This window comes from Ranitomeya variabilis, chromosome 7, assembly GCF_051348905.1.
Source record: "Ranitomeya variabilis isolate aRanVar5 chromosome 7, aRanVar5.hap1, whole genome shotgun sequence".
Lineage (NCBI taxonomy): Eukaryota > Metazoa > Chordata > Amphibia > Anura > Dendrobatidae > Ranitomeya > Ranitomeya variabilis.
The window spans coordinates 205,123,734-205,148,114 of NC_135238.1; the positions used below are offsets into that span (position 1 = coordinate 205,123,734).

The 24,381-nt window shown below is 43.1% G+C and overlaps 1 protein-coding gene across 4 annotated transcripts in view; it reads left to right on the forward strand.

The window, feature by feature from the left end:
• Nucleotides 1-24,381, forward strand: part of TLK1 (tousled like kinase 1) — a 309,224-nt gene that overhangs the window by 269,795 nt on the left and 15,048 nt on the right. For all 4 annotated transcript variants that reach the window (XM_077272724.1, XM_077272723.1, XM_077272721.1 and 1 more), the window contains 10 exons: nt 213-302; nt 2,641-2,733; nt 10,406-10,516; nt 13,498-13,634; nt 17,048-17,236; nt 18,300-18,366; nt 21,732-21,829; nt 21,920-22,001; nt 24,014-24,105; nt 24,192-24,281. In XM_077272724.1, the coding sequence (XP_077128839.1) occupies nt 213-302; nt 2,641-2,733; nt 10,406-10,516; nt 13,498-13,634; nt 17,048-17,236; nt 18,300-18,366; nt 21,732-21,829; nt 21,920-22,001; nt 24,014-24,105; nt 24,192-24,281 (1,049 nt within the window). The remainder of the gene's footprint in view (nt 1-212; nt 303-2,640; nt 2,734-10,405; nt 10,517-13,497; nt 13,635-17,047; nt 17,237-18,299; nt 18,367-21,731; nt 21,830-21,919; nt 22,002-24,013; nt 24,106-24,191; nt 24,282-24,381) is intronic.

Sequence of the window (24,381 nt, forward strand, 5' to 3'; positions counted from 1 at the left end):
TCTGAGTTGGCAATCTTTCGAGTAATTGGTGGGGGCTTCAGGACCTAGACGACCACCGATCTACAGCCAAATAAACTTTAGGAAAAATATATATTTTAAAAAAATGTGTCAGATCTTTACTTCTTAAAAGTTTGTGGTGTGAAATGTACATGATGTGTGGGGTCTTCTGCCAAATACAGGCTACATGTCTAAATTGTTTTATTTTGTCAAAGGTTCGACAGAACAGCCCCTCACCTACTGCGTTATTGTTTGGGGACCATCTTATGACACCCACAAAGCAGTTATCTTATAAATTAATTCAAGTGAGTATTCTTTTTTTTATTGGAGATCCGATCTTTGCCTTTTTGTATTACTTGGTTTACGTTTTTTCGGTCTATTTCAGATTACCATTACGATTTGTTCAGACACTAGACACATCTGTCCACCATCGTGCAGCAGACTTGGTTATTGTGTCCTTCTTTAAAGAGGTATTGTCATTTCCACGATCCTATCCCAATATGTAGTAGGTGTAATACTAATAATATTAGAAAATACCTCCAATTAGAAATGTAGTATATTTCTTCTGATTGTCTATATTGCTTAGCCCATGTACAGAGCATTCAGTAGCTGAGATATCCATGGTTACCACCACTAGGAACTCACGGTCACTATGTGTATAGTCGTAACCATGGTTACCTAAGCTACTGCAATGCCCTGCACATGAGGTAAGTGACATGGCAAATAAGAAGAACTATACTACATTTCTAACTGGAGGTATTTGATAGTATTATTATTACACCTTATACATATAAAAATAGGATATTGGAGATTGGAATTCCCCTTTAAATCCTGGAAAAATGTCAAACGGAGTTCAGACAGGTCAAAAACATCCATTTTACAAGTGGAAAATACTTCATGAATTGCTCCATTTTTCTTGTTTGTTGTTTTTAGCCTGAGCAGTTTTTGTTTCATTAGGTTGTTTTATGATGGGCTTTGGCGACATTTTTTTTCCACTGGGGTATTTGGATAATAGGGTTGTAAAGGCTCGGGCTTCAGGTCTGCAGTGACTCTATGACACTGTCGGGATTCTCTGGTGCCCGGAGCGGCGGGCACGTGACAGTAAGTATGCGAGTTGCATACATGCCGACTAGTCGTGCTGTGCCTTGCTCTCAATACAAGTGAATTGAGTGAGATCAGATACTTATAGTTAAAATGTGGCTGGAAGTATAAAGATCGCATACTTGCTGTCACTTGACCGCCTTCACAGGAGAATCCTGACAGCGTGCACCGTGCGTGCTGTGAGGATTCACAAGTCTGCAGTCACATAGAGTGACTGTAGACTAGAAGCCCAAGCCTGAACAACCCCTTCTGCATTTTTCAAGCTTTTTTGGGTGCCTTTTTTCATTAATCTTTTCTTCTGAAGTTTTTTTTTATAAATCCATTAAGCCTTAAAAAAAGAAAATGCTGGCACTTTTTTTTAGGTGTAAACCCTTGCAAAACACCCAAGCAACTTCTGTGCATCTTTTTTGCTTTTCCATTGACTACTATGATAAACTATTGTCTGTGTTCCTAGTGGTAAACCCCGAAGAAGGGTCGGCTCACTTCTTTTAGACACTTGGTGTCTTTGAAAGCCTGAAGCAATGAAAAGATCCTCAAGATCCTGAACATATGAGGCTACGTTCACACGATCAGGATTTACATCCTTTTTTTTTCCTGCCCGTTTTTGGAAAACGGCAGCTAAATTCCGCAGTGAATTTGAGCTGCGTTTTCTGATCCTTTTTCTTCAGCGTTTTCCACTGCGGGTTTCCAATAGCAGTTTCCTATTGGAGCTGCTGGAAAACCGGTGCGGAATCCGCTGAAAGAATTGACATGCTACTTCTTTTTTCCGCTGGAAAATCCGCGCGGATTTTCCAGCGGAAAAACGGATCGTTAGCACAGCGGTTTTGGTTTTCCATTGGGTTACATTGTACTGTAACCAACATGGAAAACTGATCCGGATCCGCAGCTGAAAATCCGCTACGGATCCGGATCAAAATCCGGATCGTGTGAACGTAGCCTGAATAGCAAGTTATTTTTCCAGTGAAATAGAGGATGATTTTTTTTTTAGCAATTTTTCTAAGATTTTTATGAGCAGAGCTTTTCAAAAAATGCATTTGGAGAATGTTCACTGATTCTCAAACAGAACACCTAGGCACAGGACGATGCACCACAAAGAACGATGTGCTGTTATGCCACCTAAAAGATCATTTCACCCAATGAACAAGTGTTTTGTGCTTGTTCATCAGGTGATAATAACAGTGTGTGGTGTACGCACCAAGTGACCGCAAATGCATCTTGCATTTTTCCGGCCACATTCCGACTAGACGTGCCTAGAGTGAATTGATAGAAGCTGAGCACGTCTAGTCTGCACATGACCGCCCACTCTCACTTGTAACACCAGTGACTCCTGACAGTGTGTGCACTGCATGCTGCTAGGGTTCAGACGTTTGTAGTCACAGACTTATCAGAAGACCAGACAACCCTTTTAATTGTAAGTCTGCTTAGTCACAAAACTTTATTTATTATGTGTATGTACTTCAGGATACATAAACTAGTCATATATTACTTTCTATTACTTTCCTCCTAAGTTATGTTTTATAACGCTCTTTGTGTGCCGTACAGACTGATCTCACCATGCTGAAGCTTGCCGCCCTAGAAAGTAATAAAAACCAGGATTTGGAAAAAAAAGAAGGCAGAATAGATGATTTGCTCAGGGTGAGTAACAAATGTCCCGAAAGCGTTACCTGCTACTAATGTACGTGTGTGTGTGTGTGTGCGCACACATGGGATGACAGTAGAATGGATGGTATGCAATCCTCTTATCTCATTCACGTCTTATCTCTGTAAAACAACACGTTAAAGACCCCGATTACATAGAATAGCTGTCCGCGAAACAATTGTTTGGTTCAAAGCAAACTCTCTTGTGCCGAACTACTTGGCCGAACTTTTATGTGTCTTCAAAGGGGAGAGCTGAGGCTTGTATCTTGTATAGCAAAATGGAAGCTGCCTGACCCCTAGTCTCCCCAACCTCCTCTGTCAGTGAAGGGTCAGGAGGACCCCATACACAATACACTGATTATGGGGGGCTCACTGGCTACACGGTGATTTGACCATTAGTTGTTGGCAATGTACGAAATCATAACTAATGATGGTGAATGTGGTGTTGTGGAAACTTAGAAGGTTCGGATTTTTGGCGACAGTTGTGTCGTGTTAACTTGCACAGTAAAAAATGTTATTCAGCGCAGCGCCATATCAAGAAATGCTCTGTAAAATCTATGCTTTTTATACACTTTTCTTTACTCGTGAGAACTGCACTACGTGGCCTTTCCCTTACCCAGGCCAATGCAAACTGGGGACGAATGAGTGTTAGTACGAGTCCCCACGCTGTCTGCACCATATCCCGCTTACTGCCGACAATGGTGATTTTGCGGCTCACATAAACGATTCCGTCGGCTGACAAGCCAGCCTTTTGCCAAGCGGCCAATGATTGGGAATGAGCGATGTTATGAACACTCGTTTGGACGGCAGTGACTCCCATGAAGAGTCCCAATGAGCGATCTACCCATAGTGTCAGACAGCCAACGCCGGAGCGCTGTCATATTCTGAAAAATCAATTAGTTAATTATTGTTTCTAATGGCTGACACACTAATATCAAGTGTTTATCATCTCATCGTTGCCTTTAGTTCTGATATTGTATATTACATATCTCGGTATCATCAGGTGTTTTTGTACAATCAGTGTTTTCTCTCTCGGTAACCTATATGACGGTTATTATTACAGATTGGTTAGATTTTTAATTCATTTTACACTCTGTAATGTTTACAATTTATTGTGGGTCTGATACAATAGTTTCAGCATTGTATTTCTTTGGCCTTTGGAGGAGTTGGAGGGAACCTGTCATATTGATATGACTCTGATCTGTAAGCAGGAGGTCATAGATCAGGAGGAGCTGATCAGATAGATATACATTAAAAAAAAAAAAATCTCAGTAAAATACGAATTTTATTCCTTGAAATCCACGGTGATCGGTATGCATATTAGTCCAGAGGGCGGGACTCTACAGCGATTGACAGGCTCCCTGTATGACTGTGCATGCTGAGATAGCTGTCAATCACTCATAGGTCCGCCCACTGGACTCATACATACAAACACCAGGTAATTCAATGACTAAAATCTATGTTATCCTGAATCTTTTACAACAAACTGATATATCATTCTATTCAGCTTCTCCTCCTCTATATCCATATATCGGACTGCATGTATAACGTGGCAGGTTCCCTGCAATCAATCCTCACTACCTGCATATGAGCCTGTGTCACACGTGTCTGCCATTAGTTTGACCATTGTGCTACTGTGCACACCCACAAAAAAAGAAAAGTCTCATTGATTGTCAATTTATTTAACTCAATCCCTTACATAGCTCCATTAATTCCATTAAATCATCACTGTCCAATTTGGGGCTCACAATCTAGATTCCCTATCAGTCTTTGGAATGTGGGAGGAAACCGGAGAACCCGGAGGAAACCCACACAAACATGGGGAGAACATACAGACCCCTTGCAGATGATATCCTTGGTGGGATTTGACCCCAGTAACAGTGCTACCCACTGAGCCACCTTGCTACCCAGTGTTATAATATAATTATACATAGTTTGTTCCTGCCTGAATCGCACATGCCAGGACTAAGGATTGTGTTTTGGAAGCACAATTACATTTTGTCTGCACCCCACGATTAGATGGATTTTGTGGCTAATTGATGACTGAATAACAAGGCTTTCTGGAGTGTTGGATAGCTTTCTTCATGTGGATGTCTGAATGCACACGGCTGGGCGCTTTTACTGGAAGCTTGTATAATCCTGTGATGGAGTGAGGACCACCTTTGTATTTAACATAGAAGTTTCTTAGATTCTGTTTACATCCAGTGAGAACAGAAGAAATACAAAGTCGTGTGATTTCCAACAATCTCCAGGGCTTTCCAGGAGTGTTCATATATTTATAGGCTGCCACGTCTGAAGGCCTCATTCAGATCTCTGTCTTTTCACATACAAGTTCTATGTGAGTTTTTTTTACGGACAGAACTCGTACATAGGATAGCCTTTGGGGCCATTCACGTGTCTTTTTTTTTTTTTTACTTGCAGACCGAGTGGTCTGTTAAAAATCGCACACACGTCTGGTATTGATCCGAGCATCAGATCAAATCGTCAATGCAAGTTTATAGGTCCGTGACAAAATCGGATAATATCTGAGTCCTGAACTTTTTTTTTTTTGTTTCTCATCTGACAAAAACTCAGTGATACTTTGTAGAAAATCTTATGAAACGCCGAAACAAATTACTGATGAAAATTGGGCTGATTTTCTCGAACAATACTTGGCAGGCCTTAAAATTTTAACCCATTTTTTACTCTTTAACACCGGCTTCCAAACTTTAGATGATCTGGAGCCCAAATGGGTCCCCCAAAATCAGTGTCTGCCTCGCTAATGGGTGAAAGGACTGGAATCGGCCACGTTGCCAAATCTTGTAGATGGCACAGAGGGGCAGAAGGAAGAACGCTTTTCAAATAAATGCCTGAAAATGCTTTTATTATGGTTATGGAGTGAAATATTCAGCGAGAATATATGCATAACATTACATAGCATATACCAATAGCTGGATGCAATCGTCATACATATCCATCTGCTGAGCGACGAAGCTGAATAAATATCAGCAGTGATTTCTGCACAGAAAACTCTGACATTTCACATACATATAGTAGGGTGATGTATTTTTGCTTTTTCTCCTGTCTTGATTCACCTTACGTGGCCCTTGCGTCCATTATACTCCTCATCTTCTCGGGAGCGTTTTCTCCCAGTGTCTTGTCATTACTGGGTTTAGCCGTCCACATGATCTGTGCACCGGTTTATATTGGTGCAGAGCAGAGACCTTGTCATGTCCTTGACTCTTTCAGCCATGTTCTAATTATTTCCCTTCTTGGAGGGCTGGAGCGAATATTGCTTTTTGTAGCAGTCTGTGCAGCTAATCCGGGGGCCGCTATACATCTCATAGAATAGTCACCCTATAAATAAGCCGGCAGAACGTCTTCTCTAAATAACTATTGCAAAGATAAATCGGCAAGGAATTGACGGTAAACGTTAACAGTTTAGGTCCGGGGAATGTGTCTGGGAGCAGACTGGGTTATTTTATCTGGTGCCGCTGTAGCACAATGAGCGAGCACAGATGAATTGTAATGTGCTCTGCCAGGTACAAAAGACGCTCGCATACAAGCAAAATTCCTCCTACTCAATGGATTCCGCCTTTACTTCCAGCTTTCCTTTATCTTAATTAATGTTCAATATAAAAAAAAAAAAAAAAAAAAGAAGCAGAATAAAAGAAAACATAAAACTCATAGATATATCGATAGATCGTATTGCTGTTATCCATAATTCGGCATCCCTTGTATAGAGCAGCCTGGCCATCCAGAGGTTTCATCAGAATAAACTTGAAAATTCCTAAGTCCTTTTTTTTTCAATAATTTCTGTCTTTTGTCGCTTTTCTGTCCACTTTATATGAAAAGGAAACTGTTCTGTCGCAGAAGCAAATGTCAGCGCACCGTAGCTCGCTGCACCACGATGTGATTGTGATTGATGGGACTGGAGAAAGTACAAAAAATAAAGTGATCTCACTTTAGTTACCCTCTTCTCGTTGTTAGATGCAGGGAGATAGAAGGAGGTTGTACATAGATTTCACAGATGTGGAGAGGGAAAAAAGCATTTGCAACCTCAAGGAGGGCAAAGAACACAGGCTGGAAATAAGTGCAGGATAGAAGTATAGCAATGAAAATGTGTTTTCCTAGATAAATATTGTTTTTTTTTAAAGGAATTTGTCAGCAGGTTATTTGCTATTTAATCTAAGAGCAACATAATCTAAGGGAGAGAGGCTGTTTCCAGGGAGGTGTTACTTGCTGTAGGTTCAATACAATCAGTGTTTTATCAGAAGGAGATTATCACAGCAGAACTAGTTGTCACATACAATACAGGCTAATATGTGTAACCCCGCCCCCACCACTGATTGGACGTTTGCTTGAACTAAAATTGCACCAAGCAGTCCAGTAAGGTCAAGTTCCCACGATGCATTTTTGGTCAGTTTTGGTCAGTTTTTTACGCTGCATATTTTAGAAAAAAAATATTGATGAACTATTGAACTATTCTAGTCAAATTAATACTGCAGTTTCCTACATACACACATACATGACATCCTGCTTATATTACTAGGAAGACACACAGACCTCACATCTAGCCTTTATTACTTGGGAGGGCACACAGACCTCACATCCAGACTATATTACTTGGGAGGGCACACAGACCTCACATCCAGACTATATTACTGTGAGGACACACAGACCTCACATCCAGACTATATTACTTGGGAGGGCACACAGACCTCACATCCAGACTATATTACTGGGAGGGCACACAGACCTCACATCCAGGCTATATTACTGTGAGGACACACAGAGCTCACATCCATCCTATATTATTGGGAGGACACACAGACCTCACATCCAGACTATATTACTGGGAGGACACACAGACCTCACATCCAGACTATATTACTGGGAGGACACACAGACCTCACATCCAGGCTATATTATTGGGAGGACACACAGACCTCACATCCAGACTATATTACTGGGAGGGCACACAGACCTCACATCCAGGCTATATTACTGTGAGGACACACAGAGCTCACATCCATCCTATATTATTGGGAGGACACACAGACCTCACATCCAGACTATATTACTGGGAGGACACACAGACCTCACATCCAGACTATATTACTGGGAGGACACACAGACCTCACATCCAGACTATATTACTGGGAGGGCACACAGACCTCACATCCATCCTATATTATTGGGAGGACACACAGACCTCACATCCAGACTATATTACTGGGAGGACACACAGACCTCACATCCAGACTATATTACTGGGAGGACACACAGACCTCACATCCAGCCTGTATTACTGGGAGGACACACAGACCTCACATCCAGACTATATTACTGGGAGGGCACACAGACCTCACATCCATCCTATATTATTGGGAGGACACACAGACCTCACATCCGGACTATATTACTGGGAGGGCACACAGACCTCACGTCCAGGCTATATTAGTGGGAGGACACACAGACCTCATATCTGGACTATATTATTGGGAGGACACACAGACCTCACATCCAGACTATATTAGTGGGAGGACACACAGACCTCATATCTGGACTATATTATTGGGAGGGCACACAGACCTCACATCCATCCTATATTACTGTGAGGACACACAGACCTCACATCCAGACTATATTACTGGGAGGACACACAGACCTCACATCCAGACTATATTACTGGGAGGACACACAGACCTCACATCCAGCCTGTATTGCTGGGAGGACACACAGACCTCATATCCGGGCTATATTATTGGGAGGACACACAGACCTCACATCCAGACTATATTACTGGGAGGGCACACAGACCTCACATCCAGGCTATATTACTGTGAGGACACACAGACCTCACATCCAGACTATATTACTGGGAGGACACACAGACCTCACATCCAGACTATATTACTGGGAGGACACACAGACCTCACATCCAGCCTGTATTGCTGGGAGGACACACAGACCTCATATCCGGGCTATATTATTGGGAGGACACACAGACCTCACATCCAGACTATATTACTGGGAGGGCACACAGACCTCACATCCAGACTATATTACTGGGAGGACACACAGACCTCACATCCAGCCTGTATTGCTGGGAGGACACACAGACCTCATATCCGGGCTATATTATTGGGAGGACACACAGACCTCACATCCAGACTATATTACTGGGAGGGCACACAGACCTCACATCCAGGCTATATTACTGGGAGGACACACAGACCTCACGTCCAGGCTATATTAGTGGGAGGACACACAGACCTCATATCTGGACTATATTATTGGGAGGACACACAGACCTCACATCCAGACTATATTACTGGGAGGACACACAGACCTCACATCCAGCCTGTGTTGCTGGGAGGACACACAGACCTCATATCCGGGCTATATTATTGGGAGGACACACAGATCTCACATCCAGACTATATTACTGGGAGGGCACACAGATCTCACATCCAGGCTATATTACTGTGAGGACACACAGACCTCACATCCAGACTATATTACTGGGAGGACACACAGACCTCACATCCAGACTATATTACTGGGAGGACACACAGACCTCACATCCAGCCTGTGTTGCTGGGAGGACACACAGACCTCATATCTGGGCTATATTATTGGGAGGACACACAGACCTCACATCCAGACTATATTACTGGGAGGGCACACAGACCTCACATCCAGCCTGTATTGCTGGGAGGACACACAGACCTCATATCCGGGCTATATTATTGGGAGGACACACAGACCTCACATCCAGACTATATTACTGGGAGGGCACACAGACCTCACATCCAGGCTATATTACAGGGAGGACACACAGACCTCACGTCCAGGCTATATTAGTGGGAGGACACACAGACCTCATATCTGGACTATATTATTGGGAGGACACACAGACCTCACATCCAGGCTATATTACTGGGAGGGCACACAGACCTCATCCGGACTATATTACTGGGAGGACACACAGACCTCACGTCCAGGCTATATTACTGGCTTAATGGATTAGCTATTACCTGCATATCAGGGTGTCTGCAAGTTTCAATCTGCAACCTTCATTCATTTTCAATTTTTTTTTTCTGAATGTGACCACTAACATATGTAACAATCTTTTTTTTCATGTCAATGGTGTCCTTTAAGGCATGGAGTAGTATAATTTTAAGCATTTGTTTTACCTTTGACCTTTATTTATTAAGACCTAACCAGCTTATCCGCTTTGGATGGGTTTTACGCTTGTAGCCTTCCCTTAAATGGTGAAATGTTGGGGTAAACCCTTGAGTTCGTAATTGTTTTTGTGTTGATTTTTGTTGAAATTAACAAAGCAGCAAGAAATTGTGATAAGAAAAATCTCCTATAAAAATGCAGGGAGATGCCGTTATCCAGGGTGTAAGGGTCAGAATGTAAGGAGCATCAGAAAGCGATGCTTCTACCAAAATGTCTGACAGTGATCGATAGAGAAGCCGCGTAGGAAAGCCCTGTGTGCAGAATACAGGGGCAGGAAGATAAGGTCTAGAATGCAATGACTTCAGCTCCGGACCTACACATATCTGGTGACGGGAATAAAACACTCTGAGTAACAGGATGATGTCATGGGGAAAAATTAGTCTGTCATTTAATAGCATTTTTAAAAATAATTTTCTTTTTTTTTCTTTTCCACTTCTAGACAAACTGTGATCTTCGACGACAAATAGATGAACAGCAAAAAATTCTGGAAAAATACAAAGAAAGGTTAAATAAATGTATTTCGATGAGTAAAAAACTTCTTATTGAAAAGGTGAGTTCTGGTTAAGGTGAAAAAGGTTAGGCCACATTCAGAGCTTTGCGATGAGGCTGCTTTTCAGTCTCCTTATTTTGGCCTCATGACTTGGACTCTCCAAGTGCATGAAAACCTATGATAATCTGATTATGGTTTACTTTAACCACCTGAAAATACGGACCATAATATGGATGCTAAATTGTGCCCGTATTACAGCTGTCCAGTTATGGCCATGGGCTGATATGTTCAACAGAGACGCTAAACCTCCCCTGAAGAATGAGAGATTGTGGCTTAAAGATATTGTGCAAAGTATTGAAGTCATCACGTATCCCTGGATAGGAGATTGCTTGCTGTGCACCTCTGGGCTCTGCAGAATTCCAGATCTCTGGGGGTCCCAGGGGTCAGGAAGTTCACCCCTATCCTATAACTTTAATACCAGTCTGCAAGAAGCTTAAAAATCTTTACTCAAAGTTATATAATACAGTTACAATGTCCAATTACTTTTGGTCCCTTTAAAAACAGGGTGGCGCATGTTAAGGAGCTGAAACTCCTAAACCCTTCATCCAATTTTAATGTGGATACCCTCAAATGAAAGCTGAAAGTCTGAACTTCATCTGCATCTGAATTGTTTTGAAATTCATTGTGGTAATGTCTATAACCAAAATTAGAAAAATGTTGTCTCTGTCCAAATACCGTATATACTCGAGTATAAGCCGACCCCCCTAATTTTGCAACAAAAAACTGTGAAAACTTATTGACTCGAGTATAAGCCTAGGGTGGAAAATGCAGCAGCTACAGGTAAATGTCAAAAATAAAAATAGATACCAATAAAAGTAAAATTAATTGAGACATCAGTAGGTTAAGTGTTTTTGAATATCCATATTGAATCAGGAGCCCCATATAATGCTCCATGCAGTTCTTTATGGCCCCATAGATGCCCCATATAATGCTCAGTGCAGTTATGGCCCCATATAATGCTCCATGAAGTTTTTTATGGCCCCATAGATGCCCCATATAATGCTCCATGCAGTTATGGCCCCATAGATGCCCCATATAATGCTCAATGCAGTTATGGCCCCATATAATACTCCATGCAGTTCTTTATGGCCCCATAGATGCCCCATATAATGCTCCATGCAGTTATGGCCCCATAGATGCCCCATATAATGCTCCATGCAGTTATGGCCCCATAGATGCCCCATATAATGCTCCATGCAGTTATGGCCCCATATAATGCTCCATACAGTTATGGCCCCATAGATGCTCCATATAATGCCCTATATAATGCTCCATACAGTTATGGCCCCATAGATGCCCCATATAATGCTCCATACAGTTATGGCCCCATAGATGCTCCATATAATGCCCTATATAATGCTCCATACAGTTATGGCCCCATAGATGCCCCATATAATGCTCCATACAGTTATGGCCCCATAGATGCCCCATATAATGCTCCATGCAGTTATGACCCCATAGATGCCCCATATAATGCCCCATATAATGCTCCATACAGTTATGGCCCCATAGATGCCCCATATAATGCTCCATACAGTTATGGCCCCATAGATGCCCCATATAATGCTCCATACAGTTATGGCCCCATAGATGCCCCATATAATGCTCCATACAGTTATGGCCCCATAGATGCCCCATATAATGCTCCATACAGTTATGGCCCCATAGATGCCCCATATAATGCTCCATACAGTTATGGCCACATAGATGCCCCATATAATGCTCCATGCAGTTATGACCCCATAGATGCCCCATATAATGTCCCATATAATGCTCCATACAGTTATGGCCCCATAGATGCCCCATATAATGCTCCATACAGTTATGGCCCCATAGATGCCCCATATAATGCTCCATACAGTTATGGCTCCATAGATGCCCCATATAATGCTCCATGCAGTTATGGCCCCATATATGCTCCATACAGCATTGTGCCACATGTAATGCTGCTGCAATAAAAAAAAAAATTACATACTCACCTGTCGCCGCTGCCCGCTGCTCCTCAGCGTCCCGTCTCTCCGCACTGACTGTTCAGGCAGAGGGCGGCGCGCACACTAATACGTCATCGCGCCCTCTTACCTGCACAGTCACTGCAAGAGGACGGGAAGACGGGGCGGCGAATGGAACGCGGACAGGTGAATATGAAATACTCACCTGGTCCCGGCGCTCCTGACGCTGTCCCTGCTTGTCCCATGGTCTCCAGGAGCGGCAGATCTTCCTGTAGTGAGCGGTCACATGGTACCGCTGAATATGAATATGAATATGCGGCTCCGCCCCTATGGGAGTGGAGTCCATATTCATTACTTTAATGAGCGGTACCACGTGACAGCTGAATAGAGGAAGAGCTGCAGCGAGGGAGACCATGGGACATGCAGGGACAGCGTTAGGAGCGCCGGGACCAGGTGAGTATGCGACAGTCCTCTCTCCCCCTCACCCGCCGACCCCGCCGCTGAACATGACGCGAGTATAAGCCGAGAGGGGCACTTTCAGCCCAAAAATTTGGGCTGAAAATCTCGACTTATACTCGAGTATATTCGGTATATATGGACTTAACTGTATAATACAATGTAGCATGAGTTTTGTGACAGTAGGGTTTTTTTTTCGAGGGAGAGGAGAACAGATGGTGGTAGGTATACTATTACTATTGTTTGGGTAGTGGTAGACAAGGGGTCCTTTTTTATTAGATTTATAACTCTGCCCCTCACAAGAACTGCCCTAATGGCGGCTCCGGGGTCCTTGCTGTCCACTATTCACATATGAGAAGCACAATTGGTCAATTCCATCCCATCTGCTTAGTAGCAACATCTGAAGACATTGGACGTGGATCTTGCATCATAAAGCACCCAATATTAGATATTTTAGAATATTAGAAATTTTGTCCCTCGTTTTGTTGATCGATCCCTTTAATCTGTGCATAGAGTTACATTATAGCTGCTAAGCATTGTGTAAGGGCTCACGGCAATTCTGCTTGTATCCTACAGAGCACTCAGGAGAAGCTCGCCAGCAGAGAGAAGAGCATGCAGGACAGATTGCGGCTGGGACACTTCACCACCGTCCGGCACGGGGCCTCCTTTACTGAACAATGGACAGATGGATTTGCTTTTCAAAACCTTATCAAGTTAGTGTATTGTTGTTGAATTTCTAGAATTATCACTCATCACGAGCCAAATGATGTCATTGTGTTTTACTGGCAGGAAAAGATCAGCCGAGGAACATTCTATCTGAGGGTGATACAAAGTAATACTCAACGTGGCATATTAAATTACTTTCTGTGAACTCTAGGAAACTATGTATTCATGGAAAAGTCATTATAGTTCACCAGCACAGTACATTGTAGAACTGGTCCCAATAAGATCATACATGTCTACATGCACTCGGTCACTGATTCTATTAGCCCACGATAATACGAAACCTATGTGTCTTGTAAGAATAGACTTCTCACGCTACCTTTTTTCACAAAGGACAAAACTGAAGTTAATAGGGAAATCTTATGATTTTTATTGTATCAATTCTTGATTTTTAAAGGCGACTACATTTAGAAAATTTCTTTTCAACCCAAGTGCGAAAATGTAAAGATGTCCATACACCTTAGATAGCTGTTGACAAACAATTATTCAAAGAGAAGCCTATCTGTCCTAACCCTGGCCCTCATATAATCACGCTCTGCTTGGCCGATATTGATGAGCGAACTTGCTCGGATAACGTGTTGTCTGACCATGCTCAAGTGTTATCCGAACGCTTGGAGGTGCACGCATATTATGTTCGATTCCATGTCGGCTTCATGATTTGCGGCTGTTAGACAGCCTGAACAAACAGGCAATCCCCACATGTGTTCAGGCTGTCTAACAGCAGCAAATCATGAAGCCGGCAGGGACTCGAACATAATATACGAGCAATGCCAGATCCTCAGATAACATCCGAGCATGCTTAGATAAGACATTTTCCAAGTGCGTTCCCCCATCATTATTGGCCAAGCGTACATGTGTTCTGTATGTTTAGTCACAGCCTCTGCCCCCTCCCTGAAATATAGGGTCATCAGTGGCACTTGTTTCAGAAGCTGGTCTCTGCTCTGTCTCCAGCACTCAGCGATGTGCACAGTGACAGCGCCCACTGCCTTGTCGGCTTGGATCTGCAGCAACAAGCCGGCAACACAGCGGTGTTACAATACCTGGCAGAGACCAATGACATCACCTGTGAGGGCGGCACTGATCTCCTGTACGCCGGGTATTGTAGCACCGCTGTCTTGCCGGCTTGTTACTACAGGTTTGAGCCTTCGAGAGCGGGTGCTGTCACTGTGCACAATGCAAGGACCTGCCCCTGAAACTAGGGTCACGGATGATGCTACGCTACAGAAAGGGGGCATAGGCTGGGACAGCATCTTCTGCCCCCTGCTCTGATGACTCTTCGTTTGAGTATCCCGGAATGCACTGGGGGCTCTCAAACGAATCGTCATCAGACAGGAAGTAAAAAAAAAAAAATAGACCTAATGGACAGTTTCATTAGGGAATGGTAGGGAATATTTAAATGAAGTACCGTATATACTCGAGTATAAGCCGAGATTTTCAGCCCAAATGTTTGGGCTGAAAGTGCCCCTCTCGGCTTATACTCGAGTCACAGTCGGCGGCAGGGTTGGCGGGTGAGGGGGAGAGGGCGCTGAGGCATACTTACCTGCTTCCGGGGCTCCTGGCCCTCCCCCTGCCCGTCCCACGGTCTCCGGGTGCCGCAGCTCTTCCCCTGTTCAGCGGTCACTTGGGACCGCTCATTAGAGAAATGAATATGGACTCCACTCCCATATGGGTGGAGCCGCATATTCATTCCTCTAATGACGGTAACGGTGACCGCTGATAGAGGAAGAGGCTGCGGCACCGAAGACCAGCTGTCCGGGGGAAGGAGCGGGACGCCGGGAGCAGGTAAGTATTACATATTCACCTGTCCGCGTTCCACACGCCGGGCGCCGCTCCGTCTTCCCGGCATCTCTCCGCACTGACTGTGCAGGTCAGAGGGCGCGATGACGTACTAGTGTGCGCGCCGCCCTCTGCCTGATCAGTCAGTGCAGAGAGACGCCGGGACGGGACGCTGAGGAGCTGCAAGCAAGAGAGGTGAGTATGTCATTTTTTTTTTATTGCAGCAGCAATGGCACAGCTTTCTATGGTACATCTATGGGGCAATAATGAACGGTGCAGAGCACTATATGGCACAGCTATGGGGCAATAATGAACGGTGCAGAGCACTATATGGCACAGCTATGGGGCAATAATGAACGGTGCAGAGCACTATATGGCACAGCTATGGGGCAATAATGAACGGTGCAGAGCACTATATGGCACAGCTATGGGGCAATAATGAACGGTGCAGAGCACTATATGGCACAGCTATGGGGCAATAATGAACGGTGCAGAGCACTATATGGCACAGCTATGGGGCAATAATGAACGGTGCAGAGCACTATATGGCACAGCTTTCTATGGTACAGCTATGGGGCAATAATGAACGGTGCAGAGCACTATATGGCACAGCTTTCTCTGGTACAGCTATGGGGCAATAATGAACGGTGCAGAGCACTATATGGCACAGCTTTCTATGGTACAGCTATGGGGCAATAATGAACGGTGCAGAGCACTATATGGCACAGCTATGGGGCCATAATGAACGGTATGGAGCATCTATTTTTATTTTTCAAATTCACCGGTAGCTGCTGCATTTTCCACCCTAGGCTTATACTCGAGTCAATAAGTTTTCCCAGTTTTTTGTGGCAAAATTAGGGGGGACGGCTTATACTCGGGTCGGCTTATACTCGAGTATATACGGTATATTAGAAAAGATCTTCGATTATGGCATCACATGGATAGAGATTTAGATAAAGTTTACTTCTGCCTTTCGGACCACCCATTTAAGAGAACAGTAGGTCACAACCTGTGACCTCTGCCAGCACCTTATCTTGCCTTAATACAAAAGGATGGTGTCCTATCCTCCTTTCAGGGGAGATCCTACAGGCCCACCATATACACCACAATCGTCAGGCTTGGCTGTGTTGTGAGTGGCAGCCTTTAGATGTCAGCTACTCCTCCTCAATCAAACAAGTAGTTTCAATGGGGAGAGGGATATCTCCTATGAAAACAAAGGATCTAGCATATTAAAATCCAGCATTCCCCATAATATGTGCCAGTTGTTAGTGGGAACCCTCCCATACATATCCGATGGTCTACCGGTAGTGATCTTTGGTGCAGTTTGTATGATTACTTTTAGGTTTTCTGAAAGCCCGAAGGCAACCATACAAATTACACTAATCTGAAACTGAGACTTTGTGAACTCTGTATAAGAACCCATGAATTTGCTTGTAGTGTTCTCTTTTGTTATTTGGTGGTCAGTAGATTTTTCACATTTTTTTTCTCATGGTTGCAATACATGCTTGTATCACCAGAACACCGATTCTTTTTTTTTTTTTTTTTACAAATGTCTTTGTAGATTATGTATGTATATTTTTATATGTATGTATGTGTTTATATCTCCTTTTCTGTGTTTGTTTTGTAGGCAACAGGAATGGCTAAATCAACAGAGGGAAGATATTGAACGACAGCGAAAGCAGTTGGCCAAGAGAAAACCGCCATCTGCAAACAGTGCCCAGACCCTGTCCTCCAATTCTGAACCAAAGCAGAGGAAAAACAAAGCTGTCAATGGGGCAGAAAATGACCCCTTTTTGAAACCTAGTTTACCCCAATTGTAAGTTTGTGCTGATTCTGTGCTTCCTGTTTTTGTGGTCAGGTGTATTTTGTTAAAAGGGTTGTCTGGCCTTAGGCTACAAGTCTGGAGTCACTTTGCACACTGTGAGGATTCTGCGGTGCCGGGAGCTATTTGCAGACATCCGGCCACATTCCGACTAGACTGTTTGTGGCCTTTCTCTATATGGTTGCATTTACTGAAACTGCTTACGTCTAGTCAGTACGTGACCACATGTATGCAAACCATATACTTGCGGTTATGCTCCCAATGCCAGCACCGGAGAATCCTCAGTGTTTGTGATGTGAAGACTCACAAGTCTGCAGTCACATAGCGCTTGAGACTGGACAACTCCTTTAAGACTTCGCTAAGCAATAGTACATTAATGAGATATCGGGGGTAAAAAAAAAGACTTCTTGCACCAATAACTTTTATTAATTGTGCCCCATAATAAAAACGTCATCAATGTGTGACTACTAGAGCCGCAGGTAAAGGTGCATCCTTGCGACATTAAAGGTGTATTCTTGCAACATGAGCTTGCCTGAGTTTAGAAACCATGGCTGTATAACGAAACAGCGCCCCTCCTGTCCCTAAAGACTGTGTCTGGTATTGCAGTTCAGCCCGACAAACTTAATTGAGTGATGCATTTTCAGAGTGTGCGTTAATCTATTATGTATGTGATCGCCGACGATCAGGCTTACAATATGGCAGGTAAGATATTTGCTGACCATTCTCGGCTTACTCTCTTTTTGCACTTGGTTTCTATAGTTGAGTGCTGGCGTAAATACATTTTGTTCTTTCTTGTTTTTAATTTATTTGTTCTGCATTGACAATAGCCACTTCCAATTTTCCTTGAGTCTGGCAGAAGGGCGAGCTGAATTGAGGTCATTTTATTCCTTTGTAGGAAGGATGTACTTAAAAATGGTGAAATGTCATCCATAAACTATGCCGGGAATGCGAGGATCTCCTGGGCTTTAGCTGCTGTACACATTCTGTGACTACGTCTGGAAATCTTAGATTTGCTGAATATTAATGCCTATGTCTCCATTCTTTTCTTTTTATTCAGGTTAACCCCTGCTGAATACCATGAGCAGGAAGAGATTTTTAAGCTTCGACTTGGACATTTGAAAAAGGTGCGTGACGTTGGTCATTGTGTTACTTTTTGCATATTGTCTTTTTATCGCCCCCCTGTACATCGCTCTGTGCGCTCAGGATCCACATTGCACATACAGAAATCCTTCCTGGAACAGTGACGGCTGGTTGTCTTTCCTGCTGCCGTCTGTGGAGTATTCTCATCTTTGCTTCCATGTACATGTCAGTCCATGGCTGAATAGATTGTGATACCCACGGAGCAGTCTCCTTGCTGACGGCTTTAGAGCTTATTAGCTAATCTTGGCTGGAAATAAGTGTGACTTTCCTAGATGAGTTTGCTCTGTGAAGGATTATGTCCCATTATGTAAAGTCCTGCCTTGCAGCATTGATGGGGTTAAAAAGTCCTGCTTCTCTTACAATTAGGGATCATTCTTTTGCCCTGTGCTCCATCCCTATATTTCTTACCAAAAAGAGTTCCTGGCAGACAGTAGTGGGAAATGGTTTTTGTATGAGTTCTGTTTTGCAGCACATGCACCGTGTAAACCCGCCATATGACAGTCTCTATAAATTTCTCCATATTATGGACCAGTAGGTGCCATGTCGTTTTTTTCCCATGCTTTGTCTATACATTTATTTTTGCTCTCTGCCGAGGTCCCAATATGAACCTTTCTATGGTGGCGTCATGTCAGGACAAGGCACACTGACACATGCTGTATTGCAGATTGTATATAAGGTGTTCTGCAAGGCGGTATACTTTACCAGGGTGGTGTGTGTATAGAATTATATACTATTTCACTGATGACATATCACTGACAGTGACGTGCAGATAAAGGATATATAGCATAATATGCAATTATAATGTTATGGAAGGGAATATAGATTAAAGCCTTATAGGGTATGTGCACACGCTGCGGATTTTGCTGCGGATCCGCAGCGTTTCCGCAGCTGCAGGTCCCCAGCAGTTTCCCATGAGTTTACAGTACAATGTAAACCTATGGGAAATGCAATCCACAGTGCACATGCTGCAGAAAAAAACACGCGGAAACACAGCGGTTTACATTCCGCAGCATGTCAATTCTCTGTGCGGAATACGCAGCGGTTTTACACCTGCTCCATAATAGAAAACCGCAGGTGTAAAACCGCAGTGGAAACCGCACAAAAACCGCCGTAAATTCGCAGGAAAAATGCAGCGTTTCTGCCCTGCGGATTTATCAAATCCACTGCGGAAAAATCCGCAGAGGACCATTCTACGTGTGCACATAGCCATAAAGTTCAGTTTGTGCTCTTATTTTATTTTCTCTCCTCTCCTGAGATTTCCCAAAATTTTTTTTTTACTAATACGCCATTCATTTACAAAGATATTTGCCTTTATTTATTATACAGTTATGCTCGATAGTGTTGGCACCCTTGAAATTATTGCGGAAAATGAAGTATTTTTTCCCAGAAAATTATTGCAATTATACGTTTTGTTATACACATCTTTATTTCATTTGTGTGTATTGGAACATCACAAAAAAATGAGAGAAAAAGACAAATTGGACATAATTTCACACCAAACACCAAAAATGGGCCGGGCAAAATTGTTGGCACCCTCAACTTAATATTCAGTTGCACGCCCTTTGGAATAAATAACTGCAATCAATCGCTTCCTATAATCCTCAGTAAGCCTCTAACATCTCTCACCTGGAGTTTTGGACCACTCTTGTTTTGCAAACTGCCCCCAAGTCTCTCATATGTGAAGGCATCTTCTCTCAACTGCAATTGTAAGATCTCTCCACAGGAGTTCACTGGGTTTAGATCCGGACTCAATGTTGGACACTTCAGAACATTCCAGAGCTTTGCTTCCATCCATTTCTGGGTGCTTCTTCAAGCATGTTGTGGGTCATTGTCCTGCTAGAAGACCCATGACCTAGGACGCAAACCCAGCTTCATAACACTTGACTCTACATTGTGACGCAAAATCTTTTGGTAATCTTCAGATTTCATGATGCCTTGCACACACAGTCATGGCACCCAGTGCCAGAGGCAGGAAAACAACCCCAAAAGATCTTTCAACCTCCACCATATTTGGCTGTAGGTACTGTATTCTTTTCTTTGTAAGCCTCAATCCTTTTTCAGTAAACAGTAAAATGATGTCCTTTAACAAAACGCTTTATCTTGGTAACAGCTGTCCACAAGACACTTTCCCAGAACGATTTTGGCTTACTGGCATACATTTTGGCAAACTGCAGTCCAGCTTTTTAATGTCTGTGTCAGCATTGGAGCGTTTCATTTCATGCAAACGTAATGTTGACAGATAGTTCATGCTGACACTCTTTGCAACTTGATTGGGACTGCTTACCACCATCCGGACTATCCTGTGTTGCAACCTATCTTCAATTTTTTTCTCTGCCGTCTACGTCTGTTGTTGCGCACCGTGGACAAAGGAACATCAAGATCTCTGGAGATGGACTTGTAACCTTGAGATTAATAATATTTTTCAACAATTTTAGGTTCTCAAGTCCTCAGAAAATTCTCTGCTCCTTTTTCTGTTCTCCATGTTTATTGTGACACAAACACACATACAATGCAATGATTGAGTCAATTTCTCCCCTTTTTCTCTGGTTTCAGGTGTGATTTTCATATTGCCCACACCTGTTACTTGCCACTGGTGAGTTTGAATGAGCATCAGATGCTTAAAACAAAGTTGTTTACCCACAATTTTGGAATGGTGCCAACAATTTTCTCTGTCCCATTTTTGAGATTTACGCGTTAAAAAAAACAGGGAAAAAAGCAAGTTGGACATAATTTGTGTTGTTCCAATACACACAAAGGAAATAATCGTGTATAACAAAACGTAGAGTTGTAATCATTTTCTGGAACGATTTAAAGAGTGCAACCACTTTAAGCCATGACTGCATTGTTTTTCCCCCCTGATCTTTACTATGGGGGTGTGGCTTACAAGATCCTCTAGGGCGTGTCTTTAGGGTGATTTGCATTATTACCCAGTGAGCCATGCCCCTTTAGGAAAGACCAGAAAAATTAGCACTAAATAAAAACATCAAAATAGACTCCTCGTATAGACCTCAATGGAAAGAGAAGGCACACATGCATGACCACCTCCCCATTTAATCCACAATGTTTAATTTTTAATCTTTCCAGCAGTGTTCACATCTACATATAATAGTGACTGGCACCTATTATGGAGATTGAGACCCCTGTTTTCCTGGTAGTTGAGCCCTTTACAGTTCAGACATTTATGGCATAACCTGTTGATATTCTATAAATGATGACAAATTCCTTGTAAGAAATTGTGAAGGCAGGGAAAACCGTTACATCTGTGTATTAATGGTTTATTAGTAGGGGGAAATATGTCAGGAGCATATCGGGTGTATTCATTAGTACTTTGCTATTTGTCAATTTTCAGGAGGAAGCTGAAATCCAAGCAGAGCTGGAGCGCCTGGAAAGAGTTCGAAATCTTCACATTCGAGAGCTGAAAAGAATTAATAATGAAGATAATTCACAGTGAGTGTACATATGATAGCAGGAGATTGAACACCCTGAAATTCCCATTCTATTCTGATTTTGCATATTTTATCTTTTTAATCTTTCCAGGTTTAAAGATCACCCCACGTTGAACGAGCGTTATTTATTACTTCATCTACTAGGACGAGGCGGTTTTAGTGAAGTCTACAAGGTAATGTTTGTAGGCATGTTCTCGGTGTGAGGTTCAACTGTTAGGTTTTTCTCATTTGCACAGGTTTTTCTTGAGAAATTGTATTGCTAGTTTTTCCTAGTTGTTGGGTGCTGTTAACATTAATATACATTCTAGGCTGCAGGTCAGGTAATGGTTCATGCTGGGCAGGAGGTCAGGTAATGGTTCATGCTGGGCAGCAGGTCAGGTAATGGTTCATACTGGGCAGCAGGTCAGGTAATGGTTCATACTGGGCAGCAGGTCCGGTATAATGGTTCATGCTGGGCAGCAGGTCAGGTTAGGGTTCATGCTAGGCAGCAAATCAGGTAACGTTTCATGCTGGGCAGTAGATCATGTAATGGTTCATACAGGGCAGCAGGTCAGTTAATGGTTCATGCTGGGCAGCAGGTCAGTTAATGGTTCATGCTGGGCAGCAGATCAGGTAATGGTTCATACTGGGCAGCAGATCATGTTAAGATTTCTGCTAGGCAGCAGATCATGTAATGGTTCATGCTGGGCAGCAGGTCAGGTAATGGTTCATGCTAGGCAGTAGGTCAGGTAATGGTCCATGCTGGGCAGCAGATCAGGTAATGGTTCATACTGGGCAGCAGGTCAGTTAATGGTTCATGCTGGGCAGCAGGTCAGGTAATGGTTCATACTGGGCAGCAGATCATGTAATGGCTCATGCTGACAGCATGGCAGGTAATAGTTCTTACTGGGCAGCAGATCAGTTAATGGTTCATACTGGGCAGCAGGTCAGGTAAGGGTTCATACTGGGCAGCAGGTAGGTCAGTTAATGGTTCATGCTGGGCAGCAGGTCAGGTAATGGTTCATACTGGGCAGCAGATCATGTAATGGCTCATGCTGACAGCATGGCAGGTAATAGTTCTTACTGGGCAGCAGGTCAGGTAATGGTTCATACTGGGCAGCAGGTCAGGTAAGGGTTCATACAGGGCAGCAGATCATGTTAAGGTTCATACTGGGCAGCAGGTCAGGAAATGGGTCATGCTTAATAGTTGGCCAATGCTGCTTGTAGTAGTCTCTTTCTCATTGTAGTGTATATTATTGCTTTAAGTGATCCCAGGAAAAAAAAAAAAATATATGATTCCAAAATCTCTTTTTACTCCTGCAGCCTTAAGGCTGTGTGTGACTCCTTTCATTCTGCCTTTGCTTACTGGCACTTGGCTTGCACTGACCTCGAGTGTCTATGTTCTGGAGAAGATGTGTGCGTGTATCCTGGGATGAGACCTAGGACTGGGGGTATTTTTAGTTAGTTTTTTATTGTGTTTGCCAACAGTGTGGCGTTTGACCTTGACTTTGCGAGTTTGGCATCCTAATACATTATAGGGGTTGTCGAGAAGTTTTGTATTGATGTATTCTGTCTGGTCATCCCATTCATTTGCGAAATGTGGAATATAAGTTTTCCAGTGTTTGATGTTCATTTGATAAATAGTTCAAGCATATTTCTTAATCCCTGTCAACCCCTTTTAACATTGAGCAGACTCCAGTCACAGGATTTTGTTGGTGGGGGGTTAAGTGCAATCTGTTACCAGGTATGTGCCCCCTAAGCTGACAGCTGTGACTGTTATTCTGGTTGGAGAGGTCCATGGTCAGGCCGGCACCTTCAGGAGATGTATGGATGATAGAATACATCCACAGTGTGAGTTAAGGATTTGTCAAGAGAATTTTTTCAATGAACGTCACCAATCCCATGTTTTTTTTTTTTCTTCGTTTTTATCTCCCCTTTATATTAAAGGGAGTCTGATGACATAAAATAACTGCTGAGAGCAAACATGGGTGGTCCCCAGACTCCTGACTGGGGCCTGGATTGTTGCCGACAGTATTTGACACCTATGTGTAGTCGTCCTTCCGTTCCTCTGTAGTATTCAGCTGCTGGACAGGTATAGAAGCTTCGCACGGGTTCCCGTGACTGCACGCGGCCCATCGTTTTTCTGTTCCTTCAGATGACTTTGTGCTGTAAGTATAATTTTCATGGTGTTAAATGTTTATTTCAGGCTTTTGATCTTTATGAACAAAGATACGCTGCTGTGAAAATTCACCAACTCAACAAAAGCTGGAGAGACGAGAAGAAGGAGAACTACCACAAGTAAATCCTTATTTGTGCCCTATCATAATCAAACCCGCCACTCATCTCGGCAGCCGTCTTCTATAACTTGCCTGTTATTGTTTTAGGCACGCCTGCAGAGAGTATAGAATACACAAAGAACTTGATCACCCCCGAATAGTTAAACTTTACGATTACTTTTCACTGGATACAGACACGTAAGTTCTGGAAATGGATTATTTTATTTTCATTATTTGATTATACGGCAGTGATGATATTTTAGAACATAAATAAACTTTTCTGTACAGTAATCTGATG